This window comes from Phoenix dactylifera, chromosome 7 (genome assembly GCF_009389715.1).
Source record: "Phoenix dactylifera cultivar Barhee BC4 chromosome 7, palm_55x_up_171113_PBpolish2nd_filt_p, whole genome shotgun sequence".
Taxonomy (NCBI): domain Eukaryota; kingdom Viridiplantae; phylum Streptophyta; class Magnoliopsida; order Arecales; family Arecaceae; genus Phoenix; species Phoenix dactylifera.
In genome coordinates this window covers 4765707-4784379 of record NC_052398.1, presented here as the reverse complement: position 1 = coordinate 4784379, position 18673 = coordinate 4765707, and the positions used below count along the sequence as shown (strand labels likewise).

At 43.0% G+C, this 18673-nt stretch overlaps 3 protein-coding genes across 4 annotated transcripts; 1 reads left to right on the top strand and 2 right to left on the bottom strand.

Annotated features, from left to right (window-relative positions):
- The first annotated feature begins 1027 nt into the window (after positions 1-1027).
- LOC103702418 (coniferyl alcohol acyltransferase) lies at positions 1028-4042 on the top strand. Its single transcript, XM_008784858.3, has 2 exons — positions 1028-1450; positions 2971-4042. Exons 1-2 carry the CDS (start codon positions 1028-1030, stop codon positions 3904-3906), a joined length of 1359 nt encoding a protein of 452 aa, XP_008783080.2. The 3' UTR covers positions 3907-4042.
- Positions 4043-6749: 2707 nt separating this feature from the next.
- Positions 6750-9026, bottom strand: LOC103702256 (cytochrome P450 CYP73A100-like). Its single transcript, XM_008784589.4, has 3 exons — positions 8136-9026; positions 7696-7826; positions 6750-7600 (listed from the first exon to the last, which is right to left on the bottom strand). Exons 1-3 carry the CDS (start codon positions 8981-8983, stop codon positions 6996-6998), a joined length of 1584 nt encoding a protein of 527 aa, XP_008782811.2. The 5' UTR covers positions 8984-9026; the 3' UTR covers positions 6750-6995.
- A 4362-nt stretch (positions 9027-13388) lies between these two features.
- LOC103702259 (FCS-Like Zinc finger 14-like) lies at positions 13389-18673 on the bottom strand. Of its 2 annotated transcripts, XM_026802666.2 has the most exons (3): positions 17879-18673; positions 16481-16582; positions 13389-13823 (listed from the first exon to the last, which is right to left on the bottom strand). In XM_026802666.2, exons 1-3 carry the CDS (start codon positions 18388-18390, stop codon positions 13664-13666), a joined length of 774 nt encoding a protein of 257 aa, XP_026658467.2. In that variant the 5' UTR covers positions 18391-18673; the 3' UTR covers positions 13389-13663. The 2 variants fall into 2 exon arrangements, with proteins under 2 accessions (XP_026658467.2, XP_008782815.2); XM_008784593.4 differs by lacking the exon at positions 16481-16582 and having other exon boundaries at positions 17879-18662.

Here is an 18673-nt window from a genome sequence, read left to right as displayed (position 1 = left end):
TGATCACGTAGGAGAGGAGAATGTTGTATAGGTCGTCATTAATCGATAATGGATCACAATATAAGGCCATCAGGGAGATCTTGATGGTGCGGCGATCACATATTTTTTGGACCTCATGTATTGCACATTGTATTGACCTTATATTGATGGACATTGCGAACATTCATAAGGTACAACATACAGTGAAGACAACTCAAACCATCACCGGTTATATTTATAACCATATTTGGATCATTTAAAAGAAGGGCCATGAAACTGATTAAATAACTGAGATAATGCTTGGCAATACTGTTTACCATGTCAAGCAAGGGCAGAATCTGTATAAGAGAAAGTAGGGGCATTATGGGAAATTCATTCCAACTAATTAATAAAAGTCCCATCCCACCATCTCCCCTTCAGGTGAGTATCACAGCACAGCAGCCATTCAACCCCCTCCCTCCTTTTCTCTCTCTACCACCCAAGAGGGGTGAAGAAACAGAGGAGAGAAAAGTAAAGAATCTCCAGCCTCCAAGAAGTCTATCTCCAATCCCCCTATCTTTCTTCCTGATGGCCCAGCTAGATCAGGAGTATTGTGAGGGAAGAAAAACCAAGACCAAAACCAAAAAAGAGAAGGGATGAAAGATAAAGAGTCGCTTCAGACGTATGCATCAAGCCAACCAAATCCCTCCTCTCTCTCTTTCTCTCCACCCAAAACAAAACTACCGTCCCCAACTTCCCAAATTGCCCTTCTGCAGGCCAGGAAACTCCACCTCCCTTCCATTAAAGGGGAAGACTCGTAGCCAGCTCCCCGTTTTATATGGGGCCTTTGCTTCCTTTTGGTCACGGTCAGACACAGAAGACACGGCAAGGAACCTCCCTCTCTTTCTCTCTCCTCTCCTCTTTTTATTTCCTCGCAAGTCGGTGCCTTTGTTGCATTCTTCGGCCCTGCATTTTGCCTTCTTCCTTCCTTCTGTGGTTATCTTCTCTTTGCCTTCCGGAAGCCTTTCTTTGGGCCGAGGCCTTAGGCGACCAGCTCGGGCCAGCCCTGATGGGTGGAAGCAAAGAGTATGCAGTAACGATGAAGGCGAAGGAGAGAGTGGCTGCGGTGCTGCCGGCGCAGGAGCACCGGCTGCCTTTGTCCAACCTTGACCTGCTGTTGCCGCCAATAGACGTGGGTGTGTTCTTCTGCTACGAAAAACCACTTGCCGAACAGAGCCCGGCGACTTTCGCCACCATGGTGAGCGCTCTCAAGACATCACTGGCTCGGGCCCTGGTGACCTACTACCCCTTCGCCGGCAAGGTGGTCACCAACTCGGTGGGCGAGCCTGAGCTGCTTTGCAACAACCGCGGCGTGGATTTCATCGAGGCTTATGCCGATGTAGAGCTCCATGAGCTGCGCCTATACAACCCGGATGAAAGCGTGGAGAGGAAGCTGGTGCCCAAGAAGAAGGAAGGGGTAATCTGCGTCCAGGTATTATAAATTTACCTCTCTCTCTCTCTCTCGTTGGAGCGTGGGAGAAGGTTAGAACTTAGAACTTAGAAGCCAAATGGACACCTAATGTTGGTATACATTCTCACATGCGCATGGGTATTTACATGCGTGGCTTTTTTACTGCATTTTGTTTGCTTAGTGCTAATGATGGGGCTGGACACAATGCTCCGATCTCTTTTTTGAGCAAAACAAAGAAATGCACCGATTTGGTGGCGGCAGGAGCGAGTATAATTTTGGGTCCAGCATCTAAAAAACGTTTTAACGTAAGAGCTCCCGAGGAACGTCGGTTTGGCCATGCTTTGCTCGGCCTTATCATCACTTCAGCTCACGAAATATGTCAGTCCTTGAAAACTGTCGGAAGTCTAGCGGAATAATTTCGCCTTCGCTTGCGGTTCAATCACGGTACGGGTCTTGGGTAATGCCCGATGGGTCATGGTGCAGAACAGTCTCATCCGGAAGGGCTAGAACAGTCTCATCGAAAAAGTTTAGGCAGAAAATATTACTTGCCCAAACTTTAACGTTGTTACGAGGCAAACAGTTTAAATCTATTTTATTTCAATCATAAATACTATAAATTAAATCTAGATTTATATTGTAGTATTTTCTAAATTATATAGGCTATAAATCAAGTCCGCTCCGATATCATTTATTATAAAACATTACCTAAAAAATTATCCGTAAGATTTTAGAATATTTTGGTTTCAGATAAATATTTCAAACTATCAATAAAATAATCAATTTGAGACCAAAAACATGGCCGCACGGTGGATCAGACTTTTCTCTCTTCTCCCCTAGAGATAAGAGACATAGAGCTAAAAAGAGAGCCAAAAAAGATCTTTTGTGTATAATCGGAGAGTGAGAACAGACGGTTGGATGAAGGAAGCAGAGGGAGACAAGGTACGAGAAGCTGCTCTCTTGCTCGTGAGGACATAGTAGTAGTAAGTATCGATCTAGCTCATTCAAACGGCTATACAATTACTTGACCTCCGGTAGACTTCTTGTTAGACCTCAAACTATGGTAGAAAAAATTCATGACTAGAAGCAGCAAGCCATATGTACTGAGTACAGGAGGGACGGCCTTTCTCGGAAGACATGGCTCCTGCCATACTCAGTAACCGGAAGGTAGTGCTGAAGATAGAATAAGAAAAAGTACTCGAAAGTAAAAGAGGTAGGAAAGGAGCCATTTCCGAGGGCGAAGGCAACAAGGGAATAGAAACTACCGTAAGCCATAGGCAGTGTAGTAGGAATCTTCCCTTAGCTGCTCAAGGCAAGGCATTACAGAATAGTCTTCGCCTTCCTCGTTCGGCTGCCTCACTCGCAGCTCAGTAGGGTATGAGGCCGAGTCTCCAAGCAAGCTACCATGGCATGTACTCATGGATCCTGGATTGTCACTGGATACCAACGAGGTGATCCACTGCGTCTGTAACAACGATCTGTTTTCTTGGTTAATAGAGCGAGAATAATTTTTTCTAGTTGTATTTCATCTTTTCCGGAAACAGGCAACGGAGCTCAAATGTGGGGGGCTGGTGCTGGCCTGCACTTTCGACCACCGCATCGCCGACGCCTACTCGGCCAACATGTTCCTGGTGGCCTGGGCCGAGACCGCCGCTTCCAAGGCCATTTCCCTTCCCCCCTCCTTCCGCCGCTCTCTCCTCACCCCGCGCCGCCCGGGCTCCTACGATCCCTCCTTGGACCGCCTCTACGTGCCGGTCTCCTCGCTGCCGGCCCTGCCCCCGCCGTCTCCCGACCAGGAGCCCGCCGTCAACCGCATCTACTACATCGTCGCCGACGACATCGCCCGGATCCAGGTCGCCGCCGGCGGCCAGCGGACCAAGATCGAGGCCTTCACCGCCTACCTCTGGCGCGTCCTCTCCCGCACCACCCGCTTGGACGACAAGGTCTGCCGTATGGGTGCAGTCGTCGACGGACGCTCCCGGCTGGCCCGCGGCGGCGAGATGGCCGGGTACTTCGGCAACGTGCTGTCGATCCCATGCGGGAGCCTCCGGGTGGGGGAGCTGAAGGATATGGGCCTGGCGGAGGTGGCGGAGGTGGTGCACGGGTGGCTGCGGCCTGCACTGACGGAGGAGCACTTCCGGGGGCTGGTGGATTGGGTGGAGGCCCGGCGGCCGGAGCCGGTGGGGGCGAGGATCTGCCTCGGGTATGAGGACGGCGGGGTGGGGTGCGTGGTGTCGTCGGGACGGGGTTTTCCGGTGGGGCAGGTGGAGTTCGGGTGGGGGAGGCCGGTGTTCGGGTCGTACCACTTCCCATGGGGGAGCCCCGCGGGCTACGTGATGCCGATGCCCAGCGCTCGGGGGAACGGGGACTGGGTGGTCTACGTGCACCTGCTCGGGAGCTTTGTGGACGTGCTGGAGGCCGAGGAGCCGCCGTTTTTCCGACCTTTGACCGCCGACTACTTCCTGCCGGATGCCAACTGAACCCCAAATGCATCCGCATCCACATTCCATGGTTGCATTTACGTGCGTGAAATTTTAAATCTCCGTTACTGTTGCTGTGTTATAGTAGTTTTTATTTCTTTTTAAGAGCAATTTGTATGTTAATTATTTACCAAGAAAAAACCAATGGCATATATGTTAATTCACAAAAAGCCAAAAAAAAAAGAAAAGGTTATGGTGTTGCGCCACTCCCTTTACTTCTGTAGTTGCCAAGCGAACAGACATGGCGAGGAGACTACCGAGCATGTTCTTCTGCAGTGCCCTAGGACCCGAGAGATATGGTGACGGTTACCGGTCCCACTATCTGACTCGGTGGGCTCGGCACAGGACCTGATTCATGTGATGAGAGATTCCATGCGGAGCCCCAGATCTACGGGGGCGGAAATTCTTACGGCATATTTGTCCTACCACATTTGGCTGGACATGAACACTAGTCTGTTTGAGGAAAGGCGGTCGTCTTCGAGGATGGTGATAGATAGAGCGTCATTGCAGACGAGGGAGGTTATGGAGGCTGCCTCTATGTTTTCTTTTGGGATGGCTAGGGATATCTTGGGTACTCTCCATGCTGGTTCAGCACCTCGATTTGCTCTTGTTTCTTAGGTACCCCATCCCTTGGCTATCTCAAAGTAAACTTCGATGGCAGTAGGTCTGTGGATGGCGTGACTGGCGGGGTTGGATTTGTGATCAAGGACCACCATGGGAGGATACTTGCTGTAGGAGGGCGACGCAAGCCAGGGCTTACAGTAGTTGGGGCAGAGCTACGGACGGCCTGTGAGGGTTTATCCTACGCCAGGTACGTAGGTACATGGTATCGAGCGGGTGTACCTCGAGGGGGACTCTACTATGGTGATCGACTGGATTCGAGAGTCGATAGGTATGGTGATGGTCATCCCTTTATTCAGGAGATGCGCAGGATGTCTCAGATGATGGGCGAGTTTCAGGTTGTACACATTTTTAGGAAGGCGAACCGGGCAGCAGACTGGTTCGCCTCCTTTGTAGCCCGGCACTTCGGGGATTTTTTGTGGACGTCTGTATCAGACGCTCCTATTTCTTTGTCTTTACTATTTTCTCTCGATTTGGCGGGTTATACTCATGTTAAAACTATATGAAATGAATAGCCGTTTCGACGGAAAAAAAAAAACAAAAAAAATTCAGACATGGCTGTTGAGACAAACCCCAATGGGCAGCAATTACCTGTTGGGTGACTTTTTAAGTTACACTTTAATTATTCAAATATTAACTAATTCTTAGGCCAGTTTGCGTCAAGGTGATATTTGTATGTGTAATTGTGTACGGCTATACGGGTGGTATAATATCCCAAGCGGGCTCGGGTTAATAATATTATCCACCCGTATATGGGTGGGATTGGTCTCGAATAAAATCCTTCTATCCAAATCTCGACAACCACCTAGCTATCATGGTAGCGGTCACTTCTATCATATAACTATAGTTTATTATATTTATTCACGTTTTAAAATATAGCTAGTTCAAATATATAATAGTTAATTATTTGTAAAAAAAATTAAAAACATTGCTTCAAAATTTTTCTGTTTAAAATACTTAAAACTATAAATAATTTTAAGATAATTCTAATATATAATCTTTCTTACATTTTTTTAAAATAGATAATTCATTATTATTTTTATTTGCAAAACTGCAATTAAAGAGTAGTAGTGGTCTTTAATTTTTTTTAAAAATTATACTTTATATTATATTTTTTTATATAAATACCTTTATTTTTTATTTTTTTATATAAATCTGATTGAATTAGTAATCAAAATTTTTAGTTAGATTGGTTTTCATGCAAGTTTAATAATTATATCCTACTTATTACTTATTTGAGTTCTTTAATAATTATAAGTATCCAAAATTTATCCAATGATCAGCGATTTGGGATTAAATATAAGCACGTACAAATTACCAAATAGCCTGGCGGATGACGGTGGAACCGGGGACAAATAGCAGGAAACAGAGTATTCTCCTTTCCAAGATCTGAAAACAGACAACGACTGCACATCCCAATCAGTATTTATAAAAACATCATTCTCCCGTCTCCTCGCCATGGTAAAGGTTTTCAGTGGTTCAAATTGATTCATCCTTTGCCCAACATAGCTTCAACCAAATAATATACAAGAAGCTAGTCATGAGAGCGTCTGTAACTGAACAGATCTCTCTCATAAAAACACAAAAGTCTCTTTTTTACACTGCCGATAGAGATTTGCAATTAGCAATCCCAATTCAATTTGAGATGAGCTAAAACACACTCTCCATTTTTGTCCGGAGTGATTTCGCAAAAAAACCAGCATATATTTAGAGATCTCCGAAAGGAGTGCACGAAAGGGGAAAAGAGGAACGTCAGATTATCAGTTGCAGAATGTTATTTCTCACAACATTTTTTTTTTTTTTTTGAAGTCTGTTTCTTAGGGTCAATCATGTAAAAACTTTGATTTTTTCCAGATACCCCCTCCTTCCAAATAGCCCTATAAAAGAGCCAGAGGACTCCACCTTGATGGTTAAATCTGTAGAAAGAAGTTACCATCATTAGTGAGTTTCCAAATCGGCTCAAGAAGTTGCAGCAATTCTTCTCCCTGCATAGATCGGAGGAGAGAGAGGTCTGAACAATTTGATGCACCATTTTTGTTTTCTCCAGCTCCAAAGCGAGACCACTGACGAATTTTTTCTTAACTGAATGAGGCTACTGAAATATTTATCGAAACTATCCACTAACTTTTAGCAGTTGGACACAAGAAGCTCCACTTATTTAGGAATCGCTACAATGAACGGAAAGAGAATACCATGCATTAATTGCTATAACAAATATTTGATTGAGTGAAACCAATATAAATCTCAAGGATTTGGTTTTGCCAAAACAATTAACAATACAAGGAACATTTATTACACATTCAGAACGCATCGCCATTCATTAATTGCAAGAATTTCAGAACTTCGAGGAAACTGCAATCATCCTATGGTCTATATCAAGAACAAGAAAAAGATCTATTGTTTTAAAAGAAAAAAAGAAAAACATCTAAATCCCGTCAAGTATATCTAAGTCCCAATTCTCCTCCAATTTATTTCTTGACCGGCCGGAATGCCACAACAGAGTGCTCGGCGATGTGCAAACTGAACTGGCCACCCTTCTCGCTCACGTCGATCTTCTCCATCCCAGGCGGTGGCCTCATCTCAAAGTTAGCGACGAGCTTCCCAAGAATGAGCCCCAGAATCGGCAATGCCAGTATGATCCCCGGGCAGCTCCTCCGGCCCACGCCGAACGGCAGGAACCTGAAGTCCACCTTACCTCCCACGACTGCGTCCACCGCCGTCTCCTCCTCCAGGAATCTCTCCGGCCGGAACTCCTCAGGGTTGTCCCACCAGGCCGGGTTGTTTGCGAGCCACCATGCATTCACCACCACCTTCGAGCCCTCCGGTATCGTGCACCCGCCGAGCTTCGCCTCCTCGAGGTTCATGTGGGGCACCAACAACGGTATCGGTGTGTGCAGCCTTAGGGTCTCCCTGACAACTGCTTGCAAGTAAGGAAGCCTTTGGAGGTTCGACTCGGTCACCGCATCGCCCTCAAGGACATCGGCGATCTCTCGTCGGAGTTTCTCCTGGACCGCAGGGTGGTTCGCTAGCTCAGCTATAGCCCATTCCATGGACCACAAGGTGGTCTCAATAGCTGCACCAATTCGATCGGCAACAAATATTTAAGTCTTAGAAGTCATGAGAGTGCAGAAGGAGAATAACGAAGATTAGCCGGACAGAGGTTCCTACCAGCAACGTTGATGTTCTCCACAATATATATCACATTCTCTGCACTGATCTCTCCATTCTTCTCTGCTTCTAGTATGTGGTCTATAGCACACCTGGCCTTGTGCCCATCTCCATCGGCGGCCATCACTTTTCTGGTTGAAGACAATTTGGAAAAAGAAAAGAAAAGAGAAAGCTAATGAAACCACCGCATTGAAGAAGTTAATCAACAAGGTCTTGATCTAACAACTATGATGAGATACAGAGCATCCGACCATCCCCTGGTTCGTAAATGGGCCGGATCCTTTCCAGGATCTAAATCCAAATCCGATATCGTGTCACAGGATTGGATTTAATAAATTTGATATTGTTTTCATTAGACAATCAAAATTTAAATCCAATGGCAAGCAACAAATATTAAAATAAAATGACAGGATAAGGAGGGGGGCTGATGATAAGATTACCTTCTCTTCTCGACGTAGTAGTTGTTGAAGAAAGCCAACCTCCTGCTCTGCAAATCCCTGCACTTGTTCAGGTACCCCCTCAAGAAGGGTCTAAGGATAGGAATGAAGTCGCCATAGTTGTACTCGAAGCTCTGGGCCAGTCGGCTCCTCTCGGAGTTGAACCGTGTGGCCTCCAAGAACAAAGGATCGGCAGCCGACTCGAACCTAGCGTCGAACATCATACGGTACATGATGTTGTACAGCATCAGCTGCAGTCGCCTTCGGATCACCATGCCCTGCTCCTGGGCGATCCTATCACCGCACAAGTCCTTAACGACGAGGTCCATCTCCTCTTCCCACATCCCCCTGTATTGCTGCACCACCTTGTTGGTGAAGAACGGCAGCGTCATGATGCGGCGCATCTTCCTCCAGTGGTCGCCGTACACGGTGAACACCATGTCCTGGCCGTTGCCGGTGAAGATGTCGAACACGACGTTCCGGGGGCGGGACCCGAACTCGACCCCTTGGGTGTGGAGAACCTCGGCGGCTAACTTGGGGTCGGAGACCACAACCAGGTTTCTTGCGCCGAGTTTGAGGAGGAAGAAGCTGCCATATTTTTGAGACAAGTTGGCGAGGAACCTGTGATTGAGGTCGTTGCCAACTTGGAGCCAGTTTCCAAAGATGGGGATGGAGAGGGGGCCAGGAGGAGAATTGGAGCGCTTGAAGTTGGAGAAGAGAAGAGAGAGGAAGAGGAGGAAAGGTATGGAGAGAGCAATGGAGGATTGGATGGGGAACAGAGACTTGGCAGCAAAGTCGAAGGTTAGGGACAGGAGGATGGACAGGGCCAGCTTTCCCGGAGCGAAGGCCATTTGCTTCGTACTCGAATAGGAAATGAGAGAGGAGAAGGAGACTCTGGTGATCTGAGAAGGTGGGAGGAGAAGTGAGAGCTTTAATTTATAGGACTCAGGTGGGGGTAGGGATGGGCGTGCATAAAGCCAAGTCAAAATATTTGTTCGGTAGGGAACGAGGTTGGTGGGATGTACCCCTCACCTCGCTGATGAACAGACCTAACGCGGTTGCATTTTCGGTGCCCATTGTTTTGGGTTGGTGCAGCGTAATCATTGATTTGGTATTACTCAGTTATATAGTTTATTATCAGTTTTTTTTTTTTTTTAATCAAATGATTTGGTATTACTAAATTAGATATGTAAGATAAATGGTACGTAATCATTGTAGTAAAGAGTAAGAGTACGAAGATAAATATAAAGGAGACTTTAGGCTTATCTTTTTTATCTTATTTTTTTTTTTGTGTTAGAAAGAATAACTGGTTTGATTCATACCAATTCATAGTCGCTTAGGTGTTAGCAAATGAGATGGGTATGCGTTGATAAAACCTACTTTTTTTCAGAAAAATCATTCCAATAAAATGTACTAAAGGTGAGTAGCTCCAAAATGAATGGATCTTTTATGCAACTCCCTTGGCGTCTGAGCTGTCATCCAGCAAAGAGGAGTTTGGTAAGGGTCGGCGCCTAGCATTGACCCGGTCAACGTTGAAGTCTCTAACGCAGGTCGATAAAGGATTTGTTTGGGGCTCAAACCTCTATTTCTCCATTAATCTCTTGCCTTGCACGTGCCTAGCTTCTTGGGTGGGTTTGGTAGAGAGAGATGAAGGGGGATTAGAAGATCGGCTGAGGAGATACATGGCGGATGGTGATTAGAAGGTTGAGAAAAACACCCGATGCGACTCCATTATCGTCTGCAAGTCTCCTGTAAGTTGTTAGCTTTTTTTTCTCCACTTTTTCATATATATATATATATATATATATATATATATATATATATATATTGTTTGGCATAATGTGGTATTATGATATGATTGATTTTTTTTTTTCATAGTTCGATCGATTTTTGGTTAATTTTAATCAGATTGGTGTTCTCGTTAGGAAAAGAGACACACGTTTTTTTTTATTAGTCTAACCAAAGTTCGAATTGGTTGAAGAGGTTGGCCAGAGATTTCTCTTTTCTTAATTAATACGCTATTTCGTAATTATACTAAATTTTTTTGCCTGGGCCTTGTCTTTTAAACTTTTCTCCTTTGGGTTATTGGCTCAACCAACGTGGAATCGGTATGGATTGATGCTACCTGGCCAATTGGTTTAAAATCTTGCCTTTCAAAATTCAAGGTGATTATATTATTGCCGGTAAGTCTTTCTGGAGGTTTGAGTTGATCATGAGCCGGACTTAGGCACACATCATAAAATTTTAAATAAGCGCGGCCTAAAGTCTGTTTAATAGTTTAGGCTTGAGGTCGGGCTCATGATAAGATGAGCTCTACTTGAGGTGTTGTTTCATGGAAATTTCTTTAGTAGTGAAGCTAAATGGATGGCCAGTTATAATGCTACACCGGGGATTTAGGTAACTTAAGTTTGTTTATGTATAAAGGTGCTAGAGTATAATTCATTCGATACTCAGTACACAATTCTCCCACTAGAGTTAGAAAACATCTCATCTTATACTGATGCGCTGTTTGCTACAGCATAACAAACTAATCACCTCATCATGATGTTTGGAATTAGATAGTTAATTTATTATTTCTTTTCTCCGAGCATAGTCTACTATGTCACGGAGTCTTCCTTGGAACAATGCTTTGGCTTTAAGTGCCAAATGTATGCGTGGCTCACCAATTACGGGAGGAAATGCTCCAAACTATCACAAGATATTGTTTCCCAACCAAAGAACCTGCCTGTTGTCACGCCCCACCTCCTCGGGGCACGTGAGGCACTCAATGCCCACGTGGGCAGGATTAGGAGACACGCGCCTCATATGCCCAGGTTCTAGAACGAGTCTTTCCGATGTGGAACTATTGGGCCTCACACCCTTCCTACCATCGGACAAGAGCCGTCCTTGACTTTGATACCAAATGTCACGCCCCCGCCTCCTCGGGGCACGTGAGGCACCCAGTGCCCACATGGGGGCCACATGAGGAGGGACCGCGGGGCTTTTCTGCCAGATATTGTCCGTTTCCGGAGCTTCACGCAAGCGTCCTTCACCTCTCCCCGATTTTATTTTTCTCCCAAAACGCGTCTGCAGGATTAGGAGACACCCGCCTCATATGCTCAGGCTCTAGAACGAGTTTTTCCGATGTGGGACTATTGGGCCTCACACTCTTCCCACCATCGGACAAGAGCCGTCCTCGGCTTTGATACCAAATGTCACGCCCCCGCCTCCTCGGGGCACGTGAGGCACCCAGTGCCCACGTGGGGGCCACATGAGGAGGGACTGCGAGGCTTTCCGGCCAGATTTTGTCCGATTTCGGGGCTTCACGCAAGCTCTGATACCAAATGTCACGCCCCCGCCTCCTCGGGGCACGTGAGGCACCCGGTGCCCACGTGGGGGCCACATGAGGAGGGACCGCGAGCTTCCCTGCCAGATATTGTCCGTTTCCGGAGCTTCACGCAAGCGTCCTTCACCCCTCTCCGATTTTGTTTTCCTTCCAAAATGCGTCTGCAGGATTAGGAGACATCCGCCTCATATGCCTAGGCTTTAGAACAAGTTTTTTCGATGTGGGACTATTGGGCCTCACACTTGTAAACCGGAAATTCCAAGAAATGTGGTGGAGCTTGGAAAAATTCTTGTGGCCATGGAGGGGAAATCGCAGTACGGGTGATACAAACGGCTCATGAGATGGGGATACCTTGTGCTCCTGCGTGCTCACAAAATAGATAGTGATGCTCTTCATGTGCAGCTTGCAGATGAGGCTGTTTAAGGTCTTATCTAAGACCATGGCATGCAGATGCATAGGCCCAAAAATATATGTACCATAAAAGTTCTTAACCTATTCCACGAAGCACCATTATTTCTCAATACATTCATTTGATCATAAAGTCATCTTTGAATCCTGACTGTCTTTTTCGTTTTTGATATTTTTCATAAAATATTTTCTTGATTGACTAGCATTGCTGCTTTTCATATTCCATGTTGTTGTTTAGTCCATAAATTGATCTCTCTTTCTTTAAGAAACTATTATGGTAGGAATAATCTGGCATAAAAAAATAAATTTCACACCAAATTATCATATTTGGTATGAAAAGTTGATGAAAGAGATAAAATAAATGACAAGCCTCACGTCTATTTTTGTTGAGAGAAAGTAAAACAAATACCACTAGAAAGGTAGTAATTGTTTTTCCATGCTAGATTACCTAGTGGAGGTAATATAATAATATCACTTCTTGATAGAAATATCTTCACTCATATTACATTAATATTATATTATTATATTATATAAATAATATCAATTATATTAATAGTATATTAAATATATTACAATATCTATTAATATATTTACTAATAATATTTATACATAATAATATATTCAATATATTATTATATTTATTAATAAATTTATTAATAAATAAATATTAGCTATTTATTAATTATCAATAAATATAATATAGGATGTATTAATAATTAAAATATTTACTTATAAACCAGAATATGTTAAAATTTATTTATAATAAGAAATATATTTCTAATATATGTATATTTGATTTAAAAATATTTATTAGTCATGTAAATATATTTAAATATTCAACATAGCCAATATCAACTGTATTTGTGTAAATGGATCATAAATGGTCAACAAATGGACTAAGAAAAAATGTTATAAATTGAATTATTTATTCAAGGGTATTGTTGAAAATTTGGTACTATTTTTATATAAGATTACTTCTAACTAAGCACAATAATTTTTTATACCATTTTTCAAAATAATTTTTCTACTAACCAAATATAGTAAAATTTTTGTAGATAAATGATTTTCAGAAATCATCAAATTACCCAGCAATTTGACATTTCACAACCAAACAAACCCTAATATCATTTGTCTTTTCCCCCTTATTTGACGGGCACATGTTCATTTCAAATGTCTATCGATATGTTGACATGCGCAAAGAGCATGGAGTCAATTTCATTGGGTCTAATGTAAGCAACAACTCTTCAGACTAGTGTCTCCATGGGTAGATCTCATGCTTAGAACTTAATGCTATCAAATCTATGATAAAGGACATTAGTTTCCTCCAAGAAGTTCTTATGTTAATTTTTATGACCTTTATTCAGACCAAACTGGTGACGCTGAATGAGTTATCAAAATAGCCATTTTATATTCCATTTGAGCACTTTAGTACCGACGTAATGAAATGTTTGTGGAAACAACATAGTATTTATTGACCACATTTTATTGCATGCGCTATATAGAAACTCTGAAAAACTTTGACAGCCTTAGAAGATGGGAATTTATTGCATGCACAATCTATTGATGCATTCTCTGCTACATGGGGATTTAAAAATCACATATTTGTTACATCGTTTCTCTTCAGGGCTTTGCCTGAAAAGATGAGATCAACAAGCAGTTTAGATCAGTCTCTTCCATTTCTCAATGCATATATATATAATGCTGGCCATACCGATTATTCACTCTGACAGCCTCTCTCTTATTTTCTTTCATGGCTACCTGTTTCTTGTGGTTTCATCTTTAGTTTACTATCACACGATTAAGCTGCTGCAACACCAGCTGCAAAGAGCAAAGGGAAGGAACAGGGAGACAGAGAGCATTCGAACGAGTTCAGTACTTCAGAGCCACAGTTCTCCCTGTGCGCATCCAACAGCATCTGCTGGCATCTGCAATCTGGACTACAGAAGGCTTTGTCTCCTCTGCAAAACAAACCAAAACACAGATAGAAAGTTTGGTTAGCAGACTAGAAAGTTCAAATAGCAGATTTCAATGCACCAAATAAAGAACTTTGCCAGAACAGGAGAGCAACACAAAATCTTGAAGGCAAGAAGAAGAAACTCGGTTGTGTTGAAGACTAATCATTCCTGAATTAGGTTGATAACAACCATAAAGGTTTCTCCTAGCAAATCACCGATCTTAATGCCAAGGCAGAATTAATTCCACCCAAGCAAGTAATTTCGGTCACAAATTCTAGGCCAATCGATACATATAGCACTTGTATCATTTGTATTATTAAAGTGATATATAACTTTCTAAATGCCCATCAATTGGAATGCATCTTTACTCATGCTAGCAAAATTATAGATTTGATATTTAATCTACAATATAGGCATTCAATTCTCACATCTATTTTGCTGCCTTCTCAGATATTCGTAGCATATAGCCCTTGCTTGTCAGTATGCACACACTAAAATAATCACCAAATTTTCGATCTATAAGTCAATACAAGGGATACATACATAAGCAACAGAGTTGGTACTAGGGACAATAAAAGACTTATAGTTAACCTGCAAAGAAAACCAATTTGGGACTGGGTGTAATAAAGGTATATGAGAAACAATTCAATTGTTAACATTTTATATAGCAAATTATCCGAGACTGACAGTGAAGCATGAAACAGGAAACAGGAACTGGGATAGATTGTGGGAAAGGTAAGTGAGAAGCAACTCAACTATTTAACATTTTGTATATCACGCTACTCAGAGAGGGGTGCTGAAACATGAAACAGGAAACAGAAATGGATAAACTTCTACATGAAACAGGTCTCCTTGACTCTGGATAGAACCCCTTTAAATATAAGATTTTGCTAAGCTAATATGACATCATTCTATAAAAACAAAGAAATTTCAGCTACAACAAATGCAGTGGACTTGGCTATCAAAAAGGCAACAAGTGATAATACAGTTCCAGCTATCCCTTTATCCATCTAAAGCATTCTGTTCAAATGCTGTTGGAATCTTAACTTACACGAGAAATTCAAAGGTGTAAAAATTGATTTTCAGCCATTTGTTGCTGCATTACTCAGAGTGTGAGCCCTAGCGCAATAATAGATTGCTCCATCGTGACCTGGGTGTCATGGGTTCAAAATGGTTTCTCTACACGCAGGCATAAAGCTGCGTACAACTGACCCTTTCCTGATCCTGCAGCGGCAGGAACCTCATGTATTGGATCAACATGATGAGATAAAAATCCACATGACCGAGTCACAAGTGATGAATCAATCACAAGTATTGATAAGAATCTGCAAGTGCAATGACGACTATATCCATATATTCTAAAGAGCCAAAAGACCAAAGTTCATAAAAGGATGTTTCTATCAGGATCATGGCATTGCGTATTTACAATCTCAAATAAAGTAACCTTAGGAATATATCACACTGCACTTGTTAAACAGGTTGGACAGATATTGTAATAACGAAGGCCCTTCGGTCAAGAATATCATAGAATATCAAAATGCCATCCTCGCAAATCGGAGGATTATAGTTATCAGAGAAGCATGTGCATGCTGGATCTAAAGAGGTCGAGGCACAAACTATGAAGCTAAAGCGTCAATAAATTCATATTTAATAACTCGGATGAAGGAAAGTCAGTTGTAATTGAAAACTGTCTCAGAATACTAGATTACGTAACTTTTTTTTTTTTGCGATATCATAGGTTATGCTCTCTCTCTCTCTCTCTCTCTCTCTCTCTCTCTGTGTATGCGTGTGATAGAGATACCAAAGCTTGTGCTCAGGTTGATCGTTGACCTGCTTTAAATTTATGTTTAAAGAGAGCAAACAGGCAAACTAGTTTATGGACGTTATAAAGGATCATGTAACAAACAAATGATATGAACTGTTTTTATTCCATTTGAGAAAATAGTGAAAGCCTAAACAAGAGATTTCTATATCCAGAAGAGGCCTCCTGACTAATTCATGATTCCAAGAACCAAATGACTATGTATCATTGACCACCCTTTTATTCACTACATGCTTAACTCACTAATTTGGAATAAGCAAAACACATGGAAAAATCATTTAATGAGCGGACAAGTGTCAAATTTAATCAGGGGGAAGGTGCTTCAAGCAAAATTTCTAAGGGCAATTGCTTGAGTTATTAAAAAAGGAAAATAATTCTCTAAAGAAAAAAGAGTGGGAAAAAAAGGAAAATAATTCTCTAAAGAAAAAAAGCTTCTCCAGTAAAAAAAAAAAAAATCAATAACACAGACATTTCTTCCCTCATATGTGGATCTACAATACCAAATTTATTGGAAACATGCTCCAAGTCTCCAACATGCCAGATAAAACTTAGCTGTAACAAGCACTTTTAATAAAATACCTCCAAAATGAAGCTTAGCTATAATAAGAACTTTTTTAGTAAATTATCCCTAAGGTGTTGGAGATGGTTATGGATAAGCAAAGAGCAGCTCTCCAGCCTACTATGGTCCTTATAAGTATAAATTCAAAAAAGTGGAATGCTTTTGCCCTTAAAGAAGGATTCAAATTAATTCAAGAAAATAGTTAGAAGTAAGAACAATAACATTTGAAAATCAACACAACTACACTTGAAAATCAACTCAAGAGTTAGATTCAGTTACTTGTGAGAGGGTACAAAGCACTCTAGTGTATCGGAAGTTGAACTTCTAGATCCCTTTTTCTTGATGACTCTAGTAATTACTGGAGGAAAAGCATCTGCCGTACTAAAACAATTTCCACAAAGAGATTCTCAACAAGAAAGTAAATTTCTGTAAATTAATTATGAGACATGGTGAAAATTAAGAATTAATTGCATATAAAGATGCTTGCTCAAATAAATGCTACCAAGGTTGTCAGAAACAGGGAAACTGTTGGAAAAAAAAGAATACAGTTGAGATTAGTCCCTCTGAAAAAGAAAAGTGTTAGAACCCACATGTTCACAGGCCATTTATACATTATCTGATCTTCCTAAATGAGATGAGTACCCTTGAAACTTGTGAGAAGAGATCACCCATGTACACTGGTCTTGCAGCTTGTCCCAAGAAACAATCGCAATAACTTCATCCCAGAAGGATCAGAAAAAAGCAGAAACAACTCAATCAAACTTAAAAATCACAATCATATGCCCAAAATGGTTTAGAATACAGCACTGCCTTCTAATCCACGGGCAAGTTTCTTTTATCTATGAAAAAGTAAGCTATATAATATCCTCATGATAAACGGAAATGGTAGAAGTGATTCACCAAGAACCTGTTAGAGCACCAAACCAAAGGGCCCATCCACTTCATCAGAATTCACATCCAGACACTTAAAGAATAGAATATAAACATGAAGACACATGTATACATGCATGAATCTCTTCATGCATAGTGTATACATAAATATATAATGCATGTATGTCCATATGCATGTCCAAATCCATATGTGTATGTGCAAAACGTGTATATTTCCCCATGCATGGATGCATGCATAACACCATATGGATACATAAAATGCAAGCGTGCTGGCATTCATCAGTGTGTTCATCACTGCGTTCCTTCCAAGGTATTGTTCGCTTTGGGCGCTCCGGCCCACGCGTCCAGCGCAGACGGGGGGAGACCACTACCCTCACGGTTTTGCCCTTCAAAAGGCGCCTCGAGAGGAAAGGATTTCCATCCTCCATTTAAGGCACAGAACTTTTCCGCTACTAGCCGATGTGGGACTAAATTCAACAATAATAATTAATGCAAACTTAATTATGGATGGTGCACAACCGGCAGTTTCCATGGTGGGCTCCTCGTAGAACAACTCATTAAAAAATTGGCCCAAGAAAACCCCTCCAGTAAGATGGCCGGAAAAAGATGAACCAGGGGAACTCTGCTATCGGAACTCCCACCAAAGATCAAATTTTTCTAAGTATGAAGAATTGCAGACCAACTTACAAAGGTAAACACTAAGCATAAAAACCACCCAAAATCTTCCAATAATAATAGCAGCCAAGAAAACAAGAAAAGAAGAGGAGGAAGAGGAGGAGGAAATACCGGTACATGTAGATATCGATCCCCTCGAGCTTCTTCTTGCACAAATGACAGTGGCTCAACAAATCCATGGCGGCGAACGGAATCGCCGGCTTCGGAGGCGGTATCGGCGGCGGCGTCTCGAAGATCACTTCCCGGCGCCTCCGGACGTCCATAGTGACGACTTCGGAGCCATCGCCGAAATAGACTCTCTTCCTCACGGAGTTCCCCCCGACGTGCGAGATCACGCACGTGTAGCTCTCGGAGAGCGCCCCTTCGTCCGGCTCCGGCGGTCGGGCGGCCGCCAAGGCCCTCGTCGGGGAGATAGGGATCGGCTCCGACCGGGTCAGCGCCGCAGGCCTCCCGCGGCCTCCGCCGCCGCTGATGGCGGCGACGATGCCAAGCCCGACGGCGCCGTCGGCGAAGCTTCGCCGGGAGCGGCAGGCAGTGGGGGAGCAGGCGACGGCGGCGGTCGGAGTGTCGGCAGGGTCGCCGGCGACGAAGAGGGAAAGCTTGAGGAAGGAGGAGTTGGGCATGGCGATGATTGGATTTAGAAAGCGGTTGCCGTTGCTGCTGCTGTCGGACCTCACGAGATGAGGAGTAAATCTCCAGCCTTTTAACGGGCAAAAGATACGACGACAGGATTAAAAAGTTTCTATCTACGTAACATACACATGGCATGCGCTTCTTCCCTCCTCCTCTCGATTTAGAGTAAATGGAAGGGAAAGAGCGAGAGGGAGGAGAGAATGGGAAGGGGAAAGGCCTCCTTTCTACTCCCCTCTCTCTCCTCCTCCTCCTCTCTCTCGTTAATTGTTGGGA